The 23458-nt window shown below is 43.3% G+C and overlaps 1 protein-coding gene across 6 annotated transcripts in view; it reads right to left on the reverse strand.

The window, feature by feature from the left end:
* Positions 1 to 335: 335 nt before the first annotated feature.
* Positions 336 to 23458, reverse strand: part of LOC133560904 (ankyrin-2-like) — a 148913-nt gene continuing 125790 nt past the window's right edge. For 4 of the 6 annotated variants that reach the window (XM_061913933.1, XM_061913934.1, XM_061913932.1 and 1 more), the window contains 13 exons: positions 23230 to 23458; positions 20519 to 20644; positions 20316 to 20438; positions 17116 to 17142; positions 16998 to 17019; positions 14956 to 15936; positions 12892 to 14310; positions 11786 to 11851; positions 11592 to 11717; positions 9188 to 9260; positions 8983 to 9046; positions 772 to 891; positions 336 to 698 (listed from right to left, as the gene is read on the reverse strand). In XM_061913933.1, coding sequence (XP_061769917.1) covers positions 678 to 698; positions 772 to 891; positions 8983 to 9046; positions 9188 to 9260; positions 11592 to 11717; positions 11786 to 11851; positions 12892 to 14310; positions 14956 to 15936; positions 16998 to 17019; positions 17116 to 17142; positions 20316 to 20438; positions 20519 to 20644; positions 23230 to 23458 — 3397 coding nt within the window. In that variant the 3' untranslated portion in view covers positions 336 to 677. The remainder of the gene's footprint in view (positions 699 to 771; positions 892 to 8982; positions 9047 to 9187; positions 9261 to 11591; positions 11718 to 11785; positions 11852 to 12891; positions 14311 to 14955; positions 15937 to 16997; positions 17020 to 17115; positions 17143 to 20315; positions 20439 to 20518; positions 20645 to 23229) is intronic. The other 2 variants (XM_061913931.1, XM_061913935.1) reach the window with 2 other exon arrangements.

Below are 23458 nucleotides of genomic sequence, written 5' to 3' on the forward strand. Positions count from 1 at the left end.
GAAGCCACGTACAACATGTTACTGGGCTGGCAAGATGTTTGTACATGTTGTAGAAGGCGTCAAAGGCAATGGCTTCATAGCACGCCCTTATTATTGTTCTCTGGGTGACCATCAGCAGATATTAGCGAGAATGGGTGCGGCTCCTCTTATCTTCTTTATTTTGTGTAACGGGTCAAAATGGCTCTTTGAGTGGTAAAGGTTGCCGACCCCTGATCAAAAATACTGGGGCTAAGCAGATCTCTGAGGTGCCTATAGCGCCCCCTAGCCCCGGTGTAGCGCCATCCCTGACGGCCGTGTAAAGTGTTTCCTCAAATGAGCACCAGGTGACACAACTTTTCTAGGAAGTTTATTCATGTACACAAGTGCAAACAATTCATGAGTGATTCAATCCTTTCAGACAACAACAACAACAACAAACAACAACGAAAATCAAGTCAAGTCGAATGTGGATTACTTGGTAAAAGAATGCTGTAAAAACACACACACTACATTTTCACGGTAAACACGGACAGTCATGGTGCAGTCTTTGGCCACAGAAAAGAACACAAATGAGTATTTAAAAAAATGCAGAGCGAAATGCAAAAATGGGGAGGAAGAACCCAGCAAAGTCGGAAGTTTAACGATCGGGATATATTGCAGCGTCGATTTTCAATTGTACATTCCGTGTGTGTGCTGCATCAAGGTGGACCATCCGGCTTCTAAAAACAAACCCCCAAAAATACTTGTGTTACTTTTTTCAACAGTTTTTGCAACGCGAGTGCAGACACTAACCTTGCCCGTGTTTCTTCTGACGTCGTCTGTCCTCTGTCGCGTCACCACCCTCGTCTTCACCACCTGGCTAACCTTTCTATCCTTTGCAGGCTCCATCTCAAATCCCGCCGCCGCCTGTTTCTTTAAGAGAGGAGGTCAAGTGGTTATTATATATATGGAGAGGAAGGTCCTGAGTTCAATCCCGGGCTTGGGATCTTTCTGTGTGGAGTTTGCATGTTCTCCCCGTGACTGCGTGGGTTCACTCCGGGTACTCCGGCTTCCTCCCACCTCCAAAGACATGCACCTGGGGATAGGTTGATTGGCAAGACTACCTGTGTTGGCCCTCTGATAAGGTGGCGACTTGTTAAAGTTAAAGTACCAATGATTGTCACACACATACTAGATGTGTCGAAATTATTCTCTGCATTTGACCCATCACCCTTGATCACCCCCTGGGAGGTGAGGGGAGCAGTTCCAACCCTTAATGCTGAGTGCCAAGCAGGGAGGTAATGGGTCCCATTTTTATAGTCTTTGGTATGACTCGGCCGGGGTTTGAACTCACAACCTACCGATATCAGGGCGGACACTCTAACCACTAGGTCACTGAGAAGGTAGTAGACTTGTCCAGGGTTTATCCCGCCTTCCGCCATACTTGTCAACCTTGAGACCTCCGAATTCGGGAGATAGAGAGGGAGCGGGGGGATGTGGGGTGGGCGGGTGTATAGTTATTGCTGCAAGGCGTTCTGGGTATTTGTTATGTTGTGTTTATGTTGTGTTATGGTGCGGATGTTCTCCCGAAATGTGTTTGTCATTCTTGTTTGGTGTGGGTTCACAGTGGCGCATATTTGTGTTAAAGTTGTTTATATGCCCACCCTCAGTGTGACCCGTATGGCTGTTGGTCAAGTATGCACTGCATTCGTCTATGTGTGCGTAAAATTCGCATATATTATGTGACTGGGCCGGCACGCTGTTTGTATGTAGGAAAAGCAGACTTGACGACAGATTTTAGAGGACACTAAAGGCAGTGGCTTTAAGACACGCCCCCAATATTGTTGACCAGGAGGAAATCGGGAGAAAGGTTGCCCCGGGAGATTTTCGGGAGGGGCACTGAAATTCGGGAGTCTCCCAGGAAAATCGGGAGGGTTGGCAACTATGCCTTCCGCCCGAATGCGGCTGAGATAGGCTCCAGCACCCCCTGCGACCCCAAAAGGGACAGGCGGTAGAAAATGGATGGATGGAGACGGATTATCCTAACAATAGATTTACACTCAGGCAAACATTATCGAAAACCTCAGGCACTCAGGCAAATATTATCGAAAACCTCTATGAAAAGTAAAAACAAAGGACCCAGATTTCCCTCGCCCGGACGCGGGTCACCGGGGCCCCCCTCTGGAGCCAGGCCCGGAGGTGGGGCACGATGGCGAGCGCCTGGTGGCCGGGCCTGTACCCATGGGGCCCGGCCGGGCACAGCCCGAAGAGGCAACGTGGGTCCCCCCTCCAATGGGCTCACCACCCATAGCAGGGGCCATAGAGGTCGGGTGCAATGTGAGCTGGGCGGCAGCCGAAGGCAGGGCACTTGGCGGTCCGATCCTCGGCTACATAAGCTCGCTCTTGGGACGTGGAACGTCACCTCACTGGGGGGAAAGGGGCCTGAGCTAGTGCGCGAAGTAGAGAAATTCGGCTGGATGTAGTCGGACTCACTTCGACGCACAGCAAGGGCTCTGGAACCAATTCTCTTGAAAGGGGCTGGACTCTCTTTCACTCTGGCGTGGCCGGCAGTGAGAGGCGACGGGCTGGGGTGGCAATTCTGGTTGCCCCCCGGCTTAAAGCCTGCACGTTGGAGTTCAACCCAGTGGACGAAAGGGTAGCCTCCCTCCGCCTTCGGGTGGGGGGACGGGTCCTGACTGTTGTTTGTGCTTACGCACCAAACAACAGTTCAGAGTACCCACCCTTTTTGGGTACACTCGAGAGAGTACTGGAGAGTGCTCCCCCGGGTGATTCCCTTGTCCTACTGGGGGACTTCAACGCTCATGTTGGTAACGACAGTGAAACCTGGAGAGGCGTGATTGGGAAGAATGGTCGCCCGGATCTGAACCCGAGTGGTGTTTTGTTATTGGACTTCTGTGCTCGTCACAGTTTGTCCATTACAAACACCATGTTCAAACATAAGGGTGTCCATATGTGCACTTGGCACCAGGACACCCTAGGCCGCAGTTCCATGATCGACTTTGTAGTTGTGTCATCGGATTTGTGGCCTCATGTTTTGGACACTAGGGTAAAGAGAGGGGCGGAGCTTTCTACCGATCACCACCTGGTGGTGAGTTGGCTGCGATGGTGGGGGAGGGTGCCGGACAGACCTGGCAGGCCCAAACGCATTGTGAGGGTTTGCTGGGAACGTCTGGCAGAGTCTCCTGTCAGAGAAAGTTTCAATTCCCACCTCCGGAGGAACTTTGAACATGTCACGAGGGAGGTGCTGGACATTGAGTCCGAGTGGACCATGTTCCGCACCTCTATTGTCGAGGCGGCTGATCGGAGCTGTGGCCGCAAGGTAGTTGGTGCCTGTCGTGGCGGTAATCCTAGAACCCGCTGGTGGACAGCAGCGGTGAGGGATGCCGTCAAGCTGAAGAAGGAGTCCTACCGGGTTCTTTTGGCTCATAGGACTCCAGAGGCAGTGGACAGGTACCGACAGGCCAAGCGGTGTGCAGCTTCAGCGGTCACAGAGGCAAAAACTCGGACATGGGAAGAGTTTGGGGAAGCCAAGGAAAATGACTTCCGGATGGCTTCGAAGCGATTCTGGACCACCATCCGCCGCCTCAGGAAGGGGAAGCAGTGCACTGTCAACACCGTGTATGGTGCGGATGGTGTTCTGCTGACCTCAACTGCGGATGTTGTGGATAGGTGGAAGGAATACTTTGAAGACCTCCTCAATCCCACCAACACGTCTTCCTATGAGGAAGCAGTGCCTGGGGAATCTGTGGTGGACTCTCTTATTTCTGGGGCTGAGGTTGCTGAGGTAGTTAAAAAGCTCCTCGGTGGCAAGGCCCCAGGGGTGGATGAGATCCGCCCGGAGTTCCTTAAGGCTCTGGATGCTGTGGGGCTGTCTTGGTTGACAAGACTCTGCAGCATCGCGTGGATATCGGGGGCGGTACCTCTGGATTGGCAGACCGGGGTGGTGGTCCCTCTCTTTAAGAAGGGGGACCGGAGGGTGTGTTCCAACTATCGTGGGATCACACTCCTCAGCCTTCCCGGTAAGGTTTATTCAGGTGTACTGGAGAGGAGGCTACGCCGGATAGTTGAACCTCGGATTCAGGAGGAACAGTGTGGTTTTCGTCCTGGTCGTGGAACTGTGGACCAGCTCTATACTCTCGGCAGGGTTCTTGAGGGTGCATGGGAGTTTGCCCAACCAGTCTACATGTGCTTTGTGGACTTGGAGAAGGCATTCGACCGTGTCTCTCGGGAAGTCCTGTGGGGAGTGCTCAGAGAGTATGGGGTATCGGACTGTCTTATTATGGCAGTCCGATCCCTGTACGATCAGTGTCAGAGCTTGGTCCGCATTGCTGGCAGTAAGTCGGACACGTTTCCAGTGAGGGTTGGACTCCGCCAAGGTTGCCCTTAGTCACCGATTCTGTTCATAACTTTTATGGACAGAATTTCTAGGCGCAGTCAAGGCATTGAGGGGTTCCGGTTTGGTGGCCGCGGGATTAGGTCTCTGCTTTTTGCAGACGATGTGGTCCTGTTTGCTTCATCTGGCCGGGATCTTCAGCTCTCACTGGATCGGTTCGCAGCCGAGTGTGAAGCGGCCGGAATGAGAATCAGCACCTCCAAATCCGAGTCCATGGTTCTCTCCCGGAAAAGGGTGGAGTGCCATCTCCAGGTTGGGGAGGAGACCCTGCCCCAAGTGGAGGAGTTCAAGTACCTAGGAGTCTTGTTCACGAGTGGGGGAAGAGTGGATCGTGAGATCGACAGGCGGATCGGTGCGGCGTCTTCAGTAATGCGGACGTTGTACCGATCTGTTGTGGTGAAGAAGGAGCTGAGCCGGAAGGCAAAGCTCTCAATTTACCGGTCGATCTACGTTCCCATCCTCACCTATGGTCATGAGCTTTGGGTCATGACCGAAAGGATAAGATCACGGGTACAAGCGGCCGAAATGAGTTTCCTCCGCCGTGTGGCGGGGCTCTACCTTAGAGATAGGGTGAGAAGCTCTGTCATCCGGGAGGAACTCAAAGTAAAGCCGCTGCTCCTCCACACCGGATTACAAGGCGCACTGCCGATGAGCGGGTCTAGTCAGTTCTATTTTCGTACAAAAGGTGCACCGGTTTATAAGGCGCATTAAAAGGGGTCATATTTATTTTTTTTTCTAAATCTTAAACACTTCATTGAGGCCTACATAAAATGTAATGGTAGTTCTTTGGTCAAAATGTTGCATCGATGATGTTTTACAGATCATTTTCAAGCTGCTTTCTGATAGCCGCTTCAGTATGCACCGTTTTGTGGGCGGTCTTATTTACGTGCCTCCACTTCGACAGCGTCTTCTCCCTGTCATCTTTGTTGTAGCGGTGTAGCGTGCAAGGATGGGAGTGGAAGAAGTGTCAAAAGATTGAAGCTAGCTTTTTTAATGACATCCAGACATTACTTCAATCAATAACGGAGCAGCGTATCCGCATCCGCGGCTCACTAGTGCAACAACAACGCCGGAAATGTGTCCCGTGACAAACTGCCCGACCGGATAAGTAATAACTAAAGTTCCTTGGGTGAATGTGTATACTCACCACACCGGTATGTTTTAGCACTTTCATAGCGAGATATAAATTACGACTTTAAACTACTTTATATGAGAAATGGCAACAGCAGAGGATGAATTCCCCATATAGAGTGTCCGCCCTGAGATCAGTAAATCGTGAGTTCAAACCCCGGCCGAGTCATACCAAAGACTATAAAAATGGGACCCATTACCTCCCTGCTTGGCACTCGGCATCAAGGGTTGGAATTGGGAGTTAATTCACCAAAAATGACTCCAGGGCGGGGCCACTGCTGCTGCTCACTGCTCCCCTCACCTCCCAGGGGTTGATCAAGGGTGATGGGTCAAATGCAAAGAATAATTTCGCCACACTTAGTGTGTGTGTGTGTGACAATCATTGGTACTTTAACTTTAACTTATTAGGGTATCATGAATACCCTAGTAAACTCAATATTTTGACATGAATTGCAATTGTGTCAAAATATTGGGGTCTTTTTAAAAACATATTCAAATTATGGAAGCCAGTAGTCAACTGTGATTTATCGTGATCCAAATTCAAAAGTGTGATAATTGTGATTGGAAAAAAAACGTTTTACAGCAATACAAATTTGTGGTTTCCTGATCTATGTGGTATCACCTTTTCTCATGGAATTGACTTTTTTTTTAAATTAATTTATTATTGGATTCTGACTGTTACACTCAGCTGTCTGCTCCTCTGCTTATTGCCTCACAGCCAATCAGATTCTGCCATTCCACGCTCACCTGTGACTCATTAACAAACATCTACATATACAAACCCCGTTTCCATATGTGTTAGATGTAAATATAAACAGAATACAATGATTTGCAAATCCTTTTCAACCCATATTCAGTTGAATGCACTACAAAGACAAAATATTTGATGTTAAAAAAATCATAAACTTTATTTTTTTTTTGCAAATAATAATTAACTTAGAATTTCATGGCTGCAACATGTGCCAAAGTAGTTGGGAAAGGGCATGTTCACCACTGTGCTACATCACCTTTTCTTTTAAAAACACTCAATAAACGTTTTGGGAACTGAGGAAACTAATTGTTGAAGCTTTGAAAGTGGAATTCTTTCCCATTCTTGTTTTATGTAGAGCTTCAGTCGTTCAACAGTCCGGGGTCTCCGCTGTCGTATTTTACGCTTCATAATGCGCCACACATTTTCGATCGGACACATGTCTGGACTGCAGACGGGCCAGTCGAGTACCCACACTCTTTTACTGCAAAACCACGCTGTTGTAACATGTGGCTTGGCATTGTCTTGCTGAAATAAGCAGGGGCGTCCATGATAATGTTACTTGGATGACAACATATATTGCTTCAAAACCTGTATGGACCATTCAGCATTAATGGTGCCTTCACAGATGTGTAAGTTACCCATGCCTTGGGCACTAATACACCCCCATACCATCACAAATGCTGGCTTTTGAACTTTGCACCTATAACAATCCGGATGGTTATTTTCCTCTTTGTTCCGGAGGACACCACGTCAACAGTTTCCAAATATAATTTGAAATGTGGACTCGTCAGACCACAGAACACTTTTCCACTTTGCATCAGTCCATCTTAGATGAGCTCGGGCCCAGCGAAGCTAGCGGCGTTCCTTGGTGTTGTTGATAAATGGGTTTTGCTTTGCATAGTAGAGTTTTACCTTGCACTTACAGATGTAGTGACAAACTGTGTTTAGTGACAGTGGTTGTATGAAGTGTTCCTGAGCCCATGTGGTCATATCCTTTACACACTGATGTCGGTTTTTAATGCAATACCGCCTGAGGGATCAAAGGTCCGTAATATCATCGCTTACATGCAGTGATTTCTCCAAGTTCTCTGAACCTTTTGATGATTTTACAGACCGTAGATAGTAAAATCCCTAAATTCCTTGCAAGAGCTTGTTGCGAAATGTTTTTCTAAAACTGTTCAACAATTTGCTCACAAATTGGTGACCCTCGCCCCAGCCTTGTTTGTGAATTACTTAGCATTTCATGGAAGCCTTTTTTTATACCCAATCATGGTACCCACCTGTTCCCAATTAGTCTGCACACCTGTGGGATGTTCCAAATAAGTGTTTGATGAGTATTTCTCAAATATATCAGTATTTATTGCCACATTTCCCAACTCCTTTGTCACATGTTGCTGGCATCAAATTCTAAAGTTAATGATTATTTGCACAAAAAAAAAAAGTGTATCAGTTTGAACATCAAATATGTTGTCTTTGTAGCATATTCAACTGAATATGGGTTGAAAATGATTTGCAAATCATTGTATTCCGTTTATATTTACATTTAACACAATTTCCCAACTCATATGGAAACAGGATTTGTATATCCTCAGGCCGTATTGTATGACTTTGAAAGACTGTAGCCTGACCACGTGGTCCTGTCCGTTTGTAGTCGTTGTTTGTTGCTGACCTATTTTTTATTTGACCAGGTTTTTGCCTACTCACTTCTAGCTTTGCTTAAACTACAACAACACCTTTAAAACCTGCGCCTGCATCCCAGAATGTCATTCTGTCTTGCAAGTGTGACCAGTAGATGGCAGTCAAACATAAGGGATACGTGTCGACTGCAATTTTACGCAAGTAAACAGCACCAATATTTTATATGTTCCATTGAAAATATAGAACGTTACACACGGCGCTCAAAAGTCTATCAAAATGTTTTAATACGACTTTGGTAAGCTTTGAAGCCGCACGGCTTGATAGATTGTACCGTGCTTCCACATACGAGTATTTTTATGGTGGGTGTATAAGGTAAGATATATTATCTGGCGTTTTGTTCCGCAATATTATGCAAAAGCAACTTTTCTTACTTTCTGGTAACTGCTGATCTGTATTTGGGATCTGCATAAATCCTGAAAAAAAAACTACCGGTATAGTGAGTTTACATTATTCACCCAAGGAAACTTTAGTTCTTTATTTTAGGACGTTTTTTTAGGGGACACATTTCCGGCGTTGTTATTGCACTGGTGAGCCACGGATGAGGGGATGCTGCTCCGTTATTGATTTAAGTAAAATCTGAATGTCATTAAAAAAGTTAGCTCCATCTTTTGACACTTACTCCACTACCGTCCTTGCACGCTACACCGCTACAACAAAGATGACAATGAGAAAACGCTGCCGAAGGTAAGGCACGTCAATAAGACGACCCACAAAACGGTGCATCCTGAGGCGACTGTCAGAAAGCGGCTTGAAGATGATCTGTAAAACATCATCTATGCAAAATTTTGACCAAAGAACCATCATTACATGTTATGTAGACAACAAGGAAGTGTTTTACATTTACAAAAAAATAATTACAATATGACTCCTTTAATGCCTTTTGTATTAAAATAGACCTGACTCGACCCACTCATCGTGTCCTATGGTCTGGAAAATATGGTAAATCACAACACATTTTTTGTTATATTATTTTTTTCTTGAAAATAGGATGATTTTTTTCCCACAGTTACTTGTGCCTCGAGTGACTCACTTGCAGACCACTGCTTGCTTGATTCGAGTTCATGGATTCCTTGGACACTACGCCTTGTTCAGAGCTGTGCAAAGAAAAGCAGAAGGGGGATACAGTTTGCCACAAAAAGTGGATATTTCGCTACGAGGCGACTAAGGTACTGGACCAGATAGATTCGGTCTCAAATCCAGAACTTAATGACAAATGGTGTCAGGATATGACTTACCATGTAATGGTTTGGATCCGCTGAACGATGTCCATTCTGTTGATCTCAGTCAGTCTCTTGATGAGTGTGGTTTCTAAGTCGGACAGTCAAAAAATATGATGTTATTTACTTACAACACCACTTAATTCTTGTGCAATGTGTACACCGCCACCCCAACCCACCCCCTTATGAGATTCCCAGTATCACACACCCTCCGGTCCTCATTTTTAAGAGAGAAACCAACACTCCGGTCTGACAATTCAAAGGCACAGCCTCTGACGTCCACACAATGTTGTCAATCAAGACAACCACAAAGTATCTAAAGCCTTAACAAACGTCGGGCAGATCTCATCCACCCCTGGTCCCTGCCACCGAAGAGATTTTTAACTACCTTGTGAACCTCATACCCAGAAATAGGAGAGCCCACCACAGAGTCCCCGGTGACTGCTTCTTCAAAAGAAGATGTGTAGGTAGGATTGAGGTTTTTGACAAACTCCCTCCACCGATTCACAAGAGTCGGGGTCAACAGGACATAGTCCCCACCATACATGGTGTTGACAGTGCACTCCTAACCTTACTGTGACGGTAGATGGCGGTTCAGAATCTCTTGAAAGCCGCCCGGCAAACCTTAGCCATGGCTTTCCTCGAATCCCTTCCATGTTCTTTGCCTTGGTGATCACGAAAGCTGCTTGACCGCTTGGCCTGTCAGTACCTGTTCGCTGCTGACCTGATAGGACTCCTTCTTCAACTTGACGGCAACTCTCACCGCTAGTGTCCACCAACAGTTTCTGAGATAACCGCTACGATAGGCACTAACCACATTCCGGCCACAGCTCTGGTCCATACTTGCCAACCTTGGGACTTCCGAATTCGGGAGATTACATATACGTATTTATATATATGTATATTTAATCAGTTCATGATTGAGTATATCCGTTCGGCCACCGTGTTCAATAGAGAAGTCTGATCTACAAAATTTGCAGGCAGCATACCCCTTCCCTTTCGAGCTGTCCTGGATGAATTGAAATTATTGTTTCCAATAATTTTGGAACTTGCAAGCGTACTTCTTCTTCTTACTCGTCATCACCACGTCTCTTCTTCGTTCTTCTGCTTCGACTCTGTTATGTTTTCAGACATTACTACTTGCCGTAGTTTTGAAGCAATGCATGATGGGAATCAGGATGTTGTGTGTCAGCTCCATGCCTGCCTACTTTATGGGTTATGGATAAAACTATGGATAACGGAGACATATATAATAGTCTCATTTTCAGGTGAGAGAGGACTCTAAAGTTAGTGCCTTTAAGGCAAGCCCCCAATATTGTTGTTCGGGTGAAAATCGGGAGAAATTCAGGAGAATGGTTGCCCAGGGATATTTTCGGGAGGGGCACTAAAGTTCGGGAGTCTCCCGGGAAAGTCGGGAGGGTTGGCAAGTATGCTCTGATCAGACACCTCGACAATAGAAGCATGGAACAAGGTCCACTCTGATTCAATGAATGACGCCTCCCTTAGAACAGGTCCGAAGCTCTTGCGGACGGGGGAATTGAAACACATTCTGAAGGGAGACCCTGACGTCACGAGCAACAGAGGTATCAAAATAGGACTCTGTTTGATTTAATGTAAATCCATACCCGATAGTACAAGCGGTACAAGTGGCCGAAATGAGTATCCTCCGCCGGGTGGTGGGGCTCTCCCTTAGAGATAGGGTGAGAAGCTCTGTCATCCGGGAGGAGCTCAAAGTAAAGCCGCTGCTCCTCCACATCGAGAAGAGCCAAATGAGGTGGTTGGGCATCTGGTCAGGATGCCAAAAGAACGCCTCCCTTGGGAGGTGTTTAGGGGATGTCCGACCGGTAGGAAGCCACTGGAAAGACCCAGGAAACATAGGGAAGACTATGTCTCCCGGCTAGCGTGGGAACGCCTCAGGATCCCCCAGGAAGAGCTGGATGTAGTGGCTGGGGAGAGGGAAGTCTGGGCTTCCCTGCTTAGGCTGCTGCCCCTGTGACCTGACCTCGGATAAGCGGAAGAAGGGGGATGGATGGATGGAGATACCCAATAGTACCGACCAAATTCCGTATCCATTCCTAACCGCAGGTAATTATTTTTTATTGTCAGTTAAATAGTGTTTCTGTCCATTTTGTGTTGAGCTGTTAAAAACAAGTTTGATTTGCAGAAAGCAAACAAATTGTGCGGCCCCAGCTTGATGTTATTTAAAACTTAAACATTAACTAAGGTAAACTATAATGAAATGAAAAAATAAAGCTAAAAGATAAGTTAAACCATGATATCCATCCGAGATTAATCACAATTAATTACGAGTTATGTATTGTCAAAATATGATTAATCCCGATGAAATATTTTAACCATTTGACAGCCCCCTTTTTTAAAGACAATGGTCTCGTAGAATTCAGACTTTCAGGTCTCACCATACCTGTGGCACCCTCTTCCTTCATCCAGTGATTCAAAAGGGCGTAGCTTTGGTCTTGCAAGGAGTCGGGATTTTCAATCCGTATCAAATCGATCTGCTCCTTGCTGAGTCCCAGTTCTCGCGCTAGCTCTATTGGAAAAATACATCGAATCAAATTCAAGTCATGGATGTAGCTACACTGCAGTGCTTTACTGTACCTGCCCAGCTGAAGCCCAAGTGGTCTGCTGTCATCAAAAACGTTTGCTTTGGACACTCTGTTGCATCTATTGGAAACAATACACAAGCTAGTTAGCATGCGCTAGCAGTCAGAATTGGGTCACTCAAATTTTGGCGCACTTTATTAAATATGAAGATCACTAAATTTAGCCACAAAGTTACGATAATGGACTCAAACACACTATGTATGTATTTGGAACTTCTGGTTGGGCCAGGTTGGTTGACCCAGCCCCAAGTGGAGGAGTTCAAGTACCTAGAAGTCTTGCTCACGAGTGAGGAAAGAGTGGACAATGAGATCGACAGGCGGATCTGTGCGGCGTCTTCAGTAATGCGGATGCTGTATCGATCCGTTGTGGTGAAGAAGGAGCTGAGCCGGAAGGTAAAGCTCTCAATTTACCGGTCGATCTACGTTCCCATCCTCACCTATGGTCATGAGCTTTGGGTCATGACCGAAAAGACAAGATCACGGATACAAGCGGCCAAAATGAGTTTTCTCCACTGGGTGGCGGGGCTCTCCCTTAGAGATAGGGAGAGAAGCTCTGTCATCCGGGAGGAGCTCAAAGTAAAGCCGCTGCTCCTCCACATCGAAAGGAGCCAGATGAGGTGGTTCGGGCATCTGGTCAGGATGCCACCCGAACGCCTCCCTAGGGAGGTGTTTAGGGCACATCCAACCGGTAGGAGGCCACGGAGAAGACCCAGGAAACGTTGGGAAGACTATGTCTCCCGGTTGGCCTGGGAATGCCTCGGGATCCCCCGGTAAGAGCTGGACGAAGTGGCTGGGGAGAGGAAAGTCTGGGCTTCCCTACTTAAGATGCTTCCCCCGCGACCCGACCTCAGATAAGCGGAAGTAGATGGATGGATGGATTGTTGGGCCATGGCTGAGTAGCGAATTCCAGTCATCCTATTACGAAAATCCTCCATTAAACTTGAAAACCCCCCAGAAAAGAAGTAAAACGGCATATAAAATAGCGGGTGTAAGATTCAGAAGTCTATTTGGATCTAAATATATTGACTATTTTCATGGAAAAGAATACAATGGAGTACACGGAATTAACGCAGAAAATATAACGGAAAGAGTTCGCAATACCTTGACCTTGAATGGGGTCCTCACGATGTGTTCTAACTGGGAAGGTGTCCATTACCGCCGGATCGATAAGACCACTCTCGTCCTCTGGGTTGTCATCACTGGTGTATGCCTTTTGTTCTTTCTTGGTCTCCGCCAGCCTTTCTATGACCTTGGCCGCCTCGTCGGTTATCTCGTCGAAGAATTCGACGGACCTCTTACGGTGAAGCTTGGAGGAGGAAGTCAGGCCACTTTTACCTTTGACTGGCAATCTGGACTGGAAGGATTTGGGCTCTGCTTTGCTAGTCAGTCTAGTGGAGACGCCCTCAGATAGGTTCTTAGTTTTAGGTCCTCCTGCGTCCTGTCCTGTTTCTGACTTTCTTCGAGGTGGTCCCTTAAGACTTTTGTCTTTCTCAACCGACTTGAAAGACTTTGCTTTAATGGGGATTCTGGATTTTGACACAGGAGAGAGTTCAGATTTGGTTTGAGAGGATTTGGGGGTCTCTATCACAGACTTTGATTCTTCAGGGGAGGAATCTGATGATTCCTGACCCTGCTCGGAGTATATGGATCTTGTTATGGTGGTGTCTGCTGAGTCTACATTAATTATAATTTGATCCATAGAATCTAAATCGGATGATTTTGGATTTTCCAGAGCTGTAGCAAGATTGCTCGAAGAAGCGAACTCCATTTGAGGGCTTTTTGATTTCCAAGATGCAGTCTGATCAACCTCACATGAAACTGGTAGAGTTACTTCAGATTTGTTGGCACCCTCCTCGGCGTTGACCTGCAGTTTTAGATTGAGACCAACTTCCGAGTTTGCAGAGGCCACAATGTTTTCTACCACCGCTTGTTCGTCGATCTGGAAAAAGGCAAACCCACCGCCGCCAACCTCATCCTCTAGGCTCCTTTTGGTCATATCAATAGCACCACTTCGAGTCATCTCAAAAAGCTTCCCCTCCTGGAAGAAAAATGGGTTGGGCTCGCTCGTCGGCGTGCTCTCCTCCGTGGGTGTTTTACCTGGTGTCGTAGCAGGACTTTCTTGCTGCGACCGACTACTCTCTTCCCTCAATACTAGATTGAGTAGTTCCTCTTCTTTTTCTTTGAGACCAGCTTCAAAAGGGACGTCTTTATCCTTAGACCATATGGCTGCCGCTTCTACCTTCGCGGTGACACCTTTGGACTCGGTTCTCGGATTTTCTGCCTCTTCTGTATCATCATAGATACAAAACTGAGGTTTGAATACATCCCTTGCTTGACCAATATCACTTCCCTTGACTTCATCTGTCACATTACTTTGACCTTGGTTTTCTCTCGAATCACGTAAGCTGTTCTCCTTTTGCTCGTCAGTTCTGTTTGCTAGACTATCTACTCTTGGTTTTGGAGCGGTTTTCAAGTGGGATTTGGACTTGTTTTGGTCTGCATGGAATTCGTCTTGCACACCTGCCGAAAAAGAAGAAGGAGCTTTAACAAGAGGGTCAGAAACAGGAGGATTTAACTCTTCTGTGAGTCTCTTTGTCCCTAATTTACATTCTACATCTATGTGTGGTGTGTTTTCTTCTTGGATGACAGCTGCTGGTTTGATTTGAAAAGTCAGGCATGAGCGGTGAGGAGGTTTAGGGTTTAGCTCATAACTTACCTCCTCATAACTAGGGGTATCGGGGGAAAGCGGATTCTTACCGGAACTCTGCTCGCCATTGTCCTCATCAGCCGCAAGGTTTTGGAAAAGTCTATCACGTAAAGTATCTTTAATATTCGTGGGCTGGATTAGGGAATTACTCTGGAAGGACGGATCAACAGGGCTCGTCTCCAAGGAGTCCCGAGGAGGGGAATCGTCAGTCGGACTTGGTTCAATAGAATCAGGGGTCTTACGTGAGGATGAGTCCGTAACAAGACTACCGTCTAGGGAATCTCTGTGACTTATAGTCAAAGACTCATCGGCTAACGGACTGAGAGAATCTGAGCTTTGCTTCAAGGGTAACTCCAAGGATCTAAAAGCGTCCGAGGAAGCTAAAGGCAACGCTAGGGGAACATGGAGTTGCTCTGCGGCGTCGTACATGCTTTTTTTAGTCCTGGATGCGGACTCACCAAGGAGCGTTGATTCAGGAGACAGTTGGTCGTCATCGGGTAATGCAATCTTTTCCAGGTCTGAGGTTTGCTCAGTTTTGGGAGAAAGACAGACATTTTCAGGACTTGTGCAGGGAGTGGTGAGACCTTCATGTTTGTAGCTGTTCTCGAAACTAAGGTGAGGTGTTTCTGAACCCTGTAAGTCTATGACCCTTTCTGAGTTGTCATCGTCCTCATCACGACCAGCTTTGTCCCTAGTTTTAGGTTTTGAATCCAGAGATAGCTCTTTTGAGATGCTGGTTTCTGGCCTTTGAATCCTGCTTTCTTCCAGTCTTGTTCTAGCCTTGTCCAACTCCGTCTTTGAGGTTCCTCTGTCTTTCTGAAAGACTTGCATCAGTTCCTTGACAGAGACAGTCTCCTTTGCCGCTTCAGGCGTTTTTACAGGGCCTGTTGTGGAGTTGTTATTTTTTAATTTTTTAGAAGATGGCAAAGGTTGAACTCTGCCACCGACACTTTTTCCTTTTTGCTCCATCTCTACTTTTTGTTGCAAGGCTTTTACTTTGTCCTTTATGGATCCAATGGGGGTATCTTCAACCAGTGGGGACTTGACTTCTATTTGTAGAGGCTTTTGGACTTTAGTTGGAATGATAGATTTAGTGGCTCCCTCATGGGTATCTTTCTGTTTTTTTGGCACATCCAGGTGGTGTTCTTTGGGCTCCACAGTGTCACACATTCCACTCCGGAGTATTTGGTCAACTTTCTCCAGGTCCTTTTTAACGTTCTCTAAGTCGTTCTTTGTTATTTCTAATGGTTCCCCACACGGAACGTCATCAGTCTCCTCCTTCTCTCGACTGGACGGTGCCTCTAAGGGATTATCTGAGGATGTTAAAATGGCCGTCATTTTCATCAAGTCTTGTTTCATCTCCGACACGTCAGATAGAAGGTCCTGTTCTCGATTTGGCTCGGATCGCCGGATATCTGACGTCTCTGCCCCGGTTTCATCTTTCCGGGAGAAGTAAGGAGTAAAAATAATATATAAAATTCAAATAAAAAAGGAGACATATTTGAGAATGTGGTCAGTGCAATACTGGGAAGGTTTTACAAAAAATACAACATTAGTAAAGTGAAAGATTATGAGAAATACTGCAAAAATATTGTGAAAGTGAAAGATTATGAGAATGAAAGATTATGAGAAATACTGCAAAAATATTGATGAAACATTTCTAGACCTAGTACATTTATTTCTCAAAATTTACTTTTTAAAAAAAATATAGACATCTTGCTACTTTCTTGTGAGAACTTTTTTTTAAACACTTCTATTAAAAAAAATTTAGGTGATCAATAATATGACTTTTGACTCACATTGATAGATTTTTGTTCAATAAAGTTTATTTTATAAAACTGATAACATTTGTCTTCAAAATACTTTTTACATTAAAATCTTACTAAAATCTTAAAACTTACTAAAATCTTACAATGTATTAGAAAAATACAACTGGTACTCTGCCAAAGAAATTACTTATTCAAAAACTATTAAATAAATTTATGTAAAAAAACAATACTTTAATAAAAATGTTTCGGGAATATAGTTTCTCATAATATTTGAGATTTTTAAAATTTTTTTAAAAAATTATTTAAAAAAATTCAACAAAGTAGCTTAAATTTATTCGCATAACAATTTTTTAAAAACAATTTGTTTTGCAAAAATTAAAAAAAACAGATTTTCTTGTTAAGATTCATTTTAATACAATTTTTTTTAAAGAAATCAGTACTGTAAAAATAAGTATTTTCCTAAAAAAAATTAATAACATCTACTGCAGTGTGCAAAATATATATGTTTTTTCAATAGCAGCCTTTTCCTCAAAATGTGAAGATTAAATATGCTTTTTTTTCCCCAAAGTAAAGATTTTTTCTTTTGAAATATATGACTTAAAAATACTTCAGGATGTGGTGATGCCCATGCACATGCAACTAGTGTGATTGGTAAATACAAATAAATAACCAAACAAATAAAAAAAACCAAAATATTACAATTAAATTGGGTTTTAGTTATTATGGCTTACATTTGTCCAGCGTTTGGTTGGTCTGGGAAAAAAAAACAAGGAAAAAGGATCAGTAAATTAAAAAAAAAAATTCAAACATTTTTTATTTCAGCTATAGAAACTCAATATTTTTTTTTACCTCATTGTCTTGATCAGGATCCATATCCTTTTTTTTAAAGTGGCAAGCAGGAAGAAGAGCAAAGACAAAAAGTGCATTTTTTTCAGCAAATCCTAAAAAGTAAATATCACAATTACAAGACAAAAAAGCCACAAAATATCAATACAGCTTTTTTTTTTTTTTATCAAATGAGCTTGGATAGATTCGTTGTGTCATATTTCAATTAATCTAATTACCTGGTCGTTGATTTTTGGAGTTCGTATCCCATTATATTTTTAATCATTTAAGTGACATATGTTTTAAATTATTTTGACATGGGGGGCAAATATATGATTGATGTATTGTAATCCACAGAAAGATTTTGTCTTGACCCGAGATTTACCAAGCGGAGAGAAAGCCGGACCTGCCGAAGCTCCAGGCCCCTCTTCTTTGAACTGTTTTACGACCTTTTCTTCGAACTGTGTAGGACCTTTTTTTTTTTTAACAAACCTTTTCTTTGAACTGCCCCCTCTCCCCTTAGAAACAGCTGTTGTCATGTATTCAGGGAAAGTCCAAACAAAAGAGGAGGCATACAATCTTTCATCAGAGCGTGGTGGAGACTGTACAAGAGTGCAGCCCAAACGTTTCTCCTCGATTGAGCCAAATTTAATTCTGTCTCTGTTTAATTTCTTGCTTTCTGTCTTGTTTAATAGTTGTCATTGGTGTTTGAACCTGACACATAGTAACTAATTTGTAATTAGACTACCATAATATCTAATTAGATTACCATAGTAACTAGTATATCATGCAAAAGTGTAGATTCCAACCAGTGGCATACTTTGTATAGGTCAAACCTTACGGTCATTTGAAAACATCACTGGCAGCTACAGTTTCCATCTTAAAAATAAAAAAAAAGAAATATTTGCGAATGTGCGGCAGGCCAGATTGAAAACCTTAATGGGTCGTGGAGACTGTACATGAGTACAGCCCAAACGTTTCTCCTCGATTGAGCCAAATTTAATTCTGTTTCTGTTTAATTCCTTGCTTTTTGTCTGGTTTAATAGTGGTCATCAGTGTTTGAACCTGACACATAGTAACTAATTAGATTACCATAGTGACTAAATTAGATTACCATAGTAACTAATATATCATGCAAAAGTGCAGATTCCAACCAGTAGCATACTTTGTATAGTTCAAGACTTACGGTCATTTGAAAAAATCACTGCACATCATAATGGCAGCTACAGATTCCATCTTAAAAATAAAAAAATAAAAATATTTGGGAATGTGCGGCAGACCAGATTGAAAAGCTTAACGGGCCGTGGAGACTGTACAAGAGTACAGCCCAAACGTTTCTCCTCAATTGAGCCAAATTTAATTCTGTCCCTGTTTAATTCCTTGCTTTTTCCATCCATCCATCCATTTTCTACCGCTTATTCCCTTTCGGGGTCGCGGGGGGCGCTGGCGCCTATCTCAGCTACAATCGGGCGGAAGGCAGGGTATTTTGTCTTGTTTAATAGTTGTCATCAGTGTTTGAACCTGACACATAGTAACTAATTAGATTACCGAAGTGACTAATTAGATTACCATAGTAACTAGTACATCATGCAAAAGTGCAGATTCCAACCATTGACATACTTTGTATAGTTCCAGACTTATGGTCATTTGAAAACATCACTGCACATCATAATGGCAGCTACAGTTTACATCTTAAAAATAAAATAAAAAAAATATTTGGGAATGTGCGGCAGACCAGATTGAAAAGCTTAACGGGCCGTGGAGACTGTACAAGAGTACAGCCCAAACGTTTCTCCTCGATTGAGCCAAATTTAATTCTGTCTCTGTTTAATTCCTTGCTTTTTGTCTTGTTTAATAGTTGTCATCAGTGTTTGAACCTGACACATAGTAACTAATTAGATTACTGAAGTGACTAATTAGATTACCATAGTAACCAGTACATCATGCAAAAGTGCAGATTCCAACCATTGACATACTTCGTATAGTTCCAGACTTACGGTCATTTGAAAACATCACTACACATCATAATGGCAGCTACAGTTTACATCTTAAAAATAAAATAAAACAAATATTTGGGAATGTGCGGCAGACCAGATTGAAAAGCTTAACGGGCCGTGGAGACTGTACAAGAGTACAGCCCAAACGTTTCACCTCGATTGAGCCAAATTTAATTCTGTCTCTGTTTAATTCCTTGCTTTTCGTCTTGTTTAATAGTTGTCATCAGTGTTTGAACCTGACACATAGTAACTAATTAGATTACCGAAGTGACTAATTAGATTACAATAGTAACTAGTACATCATGCAAAAGTGCAGATTCCAACCATTGACATACTTTGTATAGTTCCAGACTTATGGTCATTTGAAAACATCACTGCACATCATAATGGCAGCTACAGTTTACATCTTAAAAATAAAATAAAAAAAATATTTGGGAATGTGTGGCAGACCAGATTGAAAAGCTTAACGGGCCGTGGAGACTGTACAAGAGTACAGCCCAAACGTTTCTCCTCGATTGAGCCAAATTTAATTCTGTCTCTGTTTAATTCCTTGCTTTTTGTCTTGTTTAATAGTTGTCATCAGTGTTTGAACCTGACACATAGTAACTAATTAGATTACTGAAGTGACTAATTAGATTACCATAGTAACTAGTACATCATGCAAAAGTGCAGATTCCAACCATTGACATACTTTGTATAGTTCCAGACTTATGGTCATTTGAAAACATCACTGCACATCATAATGGCAGCAACAGTTTCCATCTTAAAAACCTAAAAACATTATTTGGGAATATCCGGCAGGCCAGATTGAAAAGCTTAACAGGCCGACTTGCCCAGGTCTGGTTTAGAGACATCCAAACACTGCATGCACGCTCAAACCCGAGTGCATGAACCTTATGATGTGAAGCTTCATATCCAGCATTGTAAAATGTATAATTCAGATAAGAGGAACATCCTTTTAAATCCTCTTTTTATTCATTGAATAGCATATTTTTTCTCAATTACATTTTTAAATATTGAGCGGCATGATTCATTCATTCAATGGCATTTCTATTGACTTGAGCCTCTTTTAGATAATCGATCACAAGATTTATTTGCTCCTTAGTAGTTTTATTTACACATTTGTTTTGTTTGCTTATCTTCAAAATATCACTATTTTAGTTTATTTCATTTTATTTTTCAACGTATTTTAAAGAACAGGCCATTACATGATCGCGGTGTCCTCACCTTACTATACGATGGCAGCGTAATATTAAGGTTGCATATGGCGTTTTGTCCAGGTGATCGGTAAGTGCGAGGTTCCTTCATGAAACACAAGCGCCCACAGAGCTCCTGAGTGTCGTCCCTGATCTGCAAAAAAACAACAACCCACCAGCAAGTCAATAACTCGTACTGCATTGGCAATGAGGGTATTTAAATAATCGGCTTACTTTGATGAACAGAGTTAGTCGGTTCTCTTTAAAGGCGTAAAAGCTAAAGACATGATGCTGGCCACTTTTGATGAGAGGAACCAGGTTTCCATAGCAGTCTGCATAGATGGGCTTTCCTTCCAAAACCTAAAAAAACATAACGAGAAATAGGATTCAGTACATTACCGACCTCAGTAAGTTTGGCTGTTTGGAAGCAGAAACCATTAGTTATTGAATACATAGCATACAATAACTATGAATTAAAAAGGTACACAGTGACAAACCTGACCTATAAACAACTGTACATACATAGGGTTTCCCCTTAATGTAACTGAATGTGGCGGATCGCTACACTTTTAAAATAAAGTATTATTACAAATTAAGGTAACAATGTATTGTGGGCAGCACGGTAGGCCAGGGGATAATGCGTGTGCATCACAATACAAAGGTCGTGGGTTCGATCCTGAATTTCCGTGTGGAGTTTGCATGTTCTGCGTGGGTCCCCTCCGGGTACTCCGGCTTCCTCCTACCTCCTAATACATGCACCTGGGGATAGGTTGATTGGCAACACTAAATGTTCCCGAGGGTGTGAATGTGAGTGTGGATGTTTTCCGTCTATCTGTGTTGGCCCTGTGATGAGGTGGTGACTTGTCCAAGGTTTACGCCACCTTCCGCCTGAATGCAGCGGAGATAAGCTCCAGCAGCCCCCGTTACCCGGTAAAAAATGGATGGATGGATAATGTATTGTAGCTTCCAGAAGAAGTCACACAAAGTCCAAAGGTATTTTTAACTTTTATTGCCAAACTAATGCTAATAAACGGTACACAATGTACAAAACGCAAAACCAGTGAAGTTGGCGCGTTGTGTAAATGGTAAATGAAAACAGAATACAATGATTTGCAAATCTTTTTCAACTTATATTCATTTGAATGGACTGCAAAGACAATATTTTTAATGTTCGACATGAGAAATTTCATTTTTTTGTTTTAACTTAGAATGATCATTTGGTTCTGTGGGCTCGTCAGACCACAGAACACTTTTCCGCTTTGCATCAGTCCATCTTAGAGGATCTCGGGTACAGCGAAGCCGGCACCTTTTTCCGGGTGTTGTTGATAAATGGATTTTGCTTTGTATAGTAGAGTTTTAACTTGCAGTTATAAATGTAACGACAAACTGTAGTTACTGACAGTGGTTTTCTGAAGTGTTCTTGAGCCCAAGTGGTGATATCCTTTACGTACTGATGTCACTTTTTGATACAGTACCGCCAAAGGATCGAAGGTGTTTAATATCATCGCTTCTGTGCAGTGATTTCTCCAGATTCTCTGAACCTTTTAATGATATTACGGACCGTAAATGGTGAAACCCCTAAATTCCTGGCAATAGCTCGTTGAGAAATGTTGTTCTTAAACTGTTGGACAATTTGCTCACGCATTTGTTCACAAAGTGGTGACCCTCGCCCCATGTTTGTTTGTGAATGACTGAGCATTTCATGGAAGCTGCTTTTATAACCAATCATGGCACCCACCTGTTCCCAATTAGCCTGTTCACCTGTGGGATGTTTCAAATAAGTGTTTGATGAGCATTTTTCTACTTTTTCAGTCTTTTTTGTTACTTTGGCCAACTTATTTGAAACATGTTGCAGGCATCAAATTCCAAATGAGCTAATATTTGCAAAAAAAACCAACGTTTTGAAGTTCGACCGTTAAGTATCTTTTCTCTGCAGTCTATTCAATTGAATATAAGTTGAAAAGGATTTGCAAATCATTGTATTTTGTTTTATTCTCTTTGTCATCCCACTGGGTTGAGTTTTTCCTTACCCTGATGTGGGATCTTGTTAGAATAATCATGTATATATATATATATATATATATATATATATATATATATAAATATATATATATATATATATATATATATATATATATATTATCACACAACTTTAGTATGCTTTAAGTCCGTTGGTATAGTTATTAGCTATCGTGCTCAAGTTAGACTTTTGTATCTGTGCAAGGACAAAACTTCTTGTCTGAGGGGTGGCCTCAGCCGCACATGTTATCTTTGTTTGAGCCCGCTGACAGCCAAAGACTTCAAGGACCTCAACGAAGATAAGACGACAGCACGCAGACGAAGCAGAGACAACAAGGACCTCAACGAAGATAAGACGACAGCACTCAGACGAAGCGGAGACAAGGCGAAATCACAACTTCCCCAGCACGTTCCGTCACGTATTGTGCATACTGGACCTGATTTGCATAATATATGTGACCACTCCTTTTTGAGGTGGCTTCAGTGATGTTGACCGTGGAACCCCTGAATAAATAGAGGGACGGCGGGAGCTGAACCTTGGAGCGTCGGGCGAGACTGACAAAGTGTGCAGCTCCATGCGTTCTCCTCATGAGCTAAACTGAACTCTGTCTCTGCATGGTTCCTTGCTTCTTGTGTGTTTAATAGATGTCATCAGTGATGGAACCTGACAGCTCTGAACCGAGGATGTCGTTGTGGCTTGTGCAGCCCTTTGAGACACCTGTGATTTATGCAGATTTTTGATTGATTGAGATGCAACTGTTTTTTTTTCGTAGAATAATGCAATTATACAAATTTTTTTGTAATCACATCTCTTTTACCACTATAAAACTAAATTTTTCTTAAAAATATTTTTTTGTCACGAAAAATATAAGCAACCTTTTTGAAAAAACCTCTCATATCTCAAACCTTGGACTTTTTCTCCTCACCTCCACATCGCGACTGCAAGCCACCTGGGTGAAGTTCTCTTGCTGCTCCAGAGTTTTGTCCACTTTGTCGTCCGTCATGCAGAAGCAGCGCAGGTGAGCCTCGATGGGGTCGTGGGTTTTGGCGAAGACCAGGAACTTGGCCATGTAGGGCACGCAGATGATCTCGCGGTACACTTGAGACGAGAAACTCACCGACTCTTGCGCTTGCCGACAGTCGATGAGCCAGAAC

The sequence above is a fragment of the Nerophis ophidion genome, linkage group LG10 (assembly GCF_033978795.1).
Source record: "Nerophis ophidion isolate RoL-2023_Sa linkage group LG10, RoL_Noph_v1.0, whole genome shotgun sequence".
Classification (NCBI taxonomy): Eukaryota; Metazoa; Chordata; class Actinopteri; order Syngnathiformes; family Syngnathidae; genus Nerophis; species Nerophis ophidion.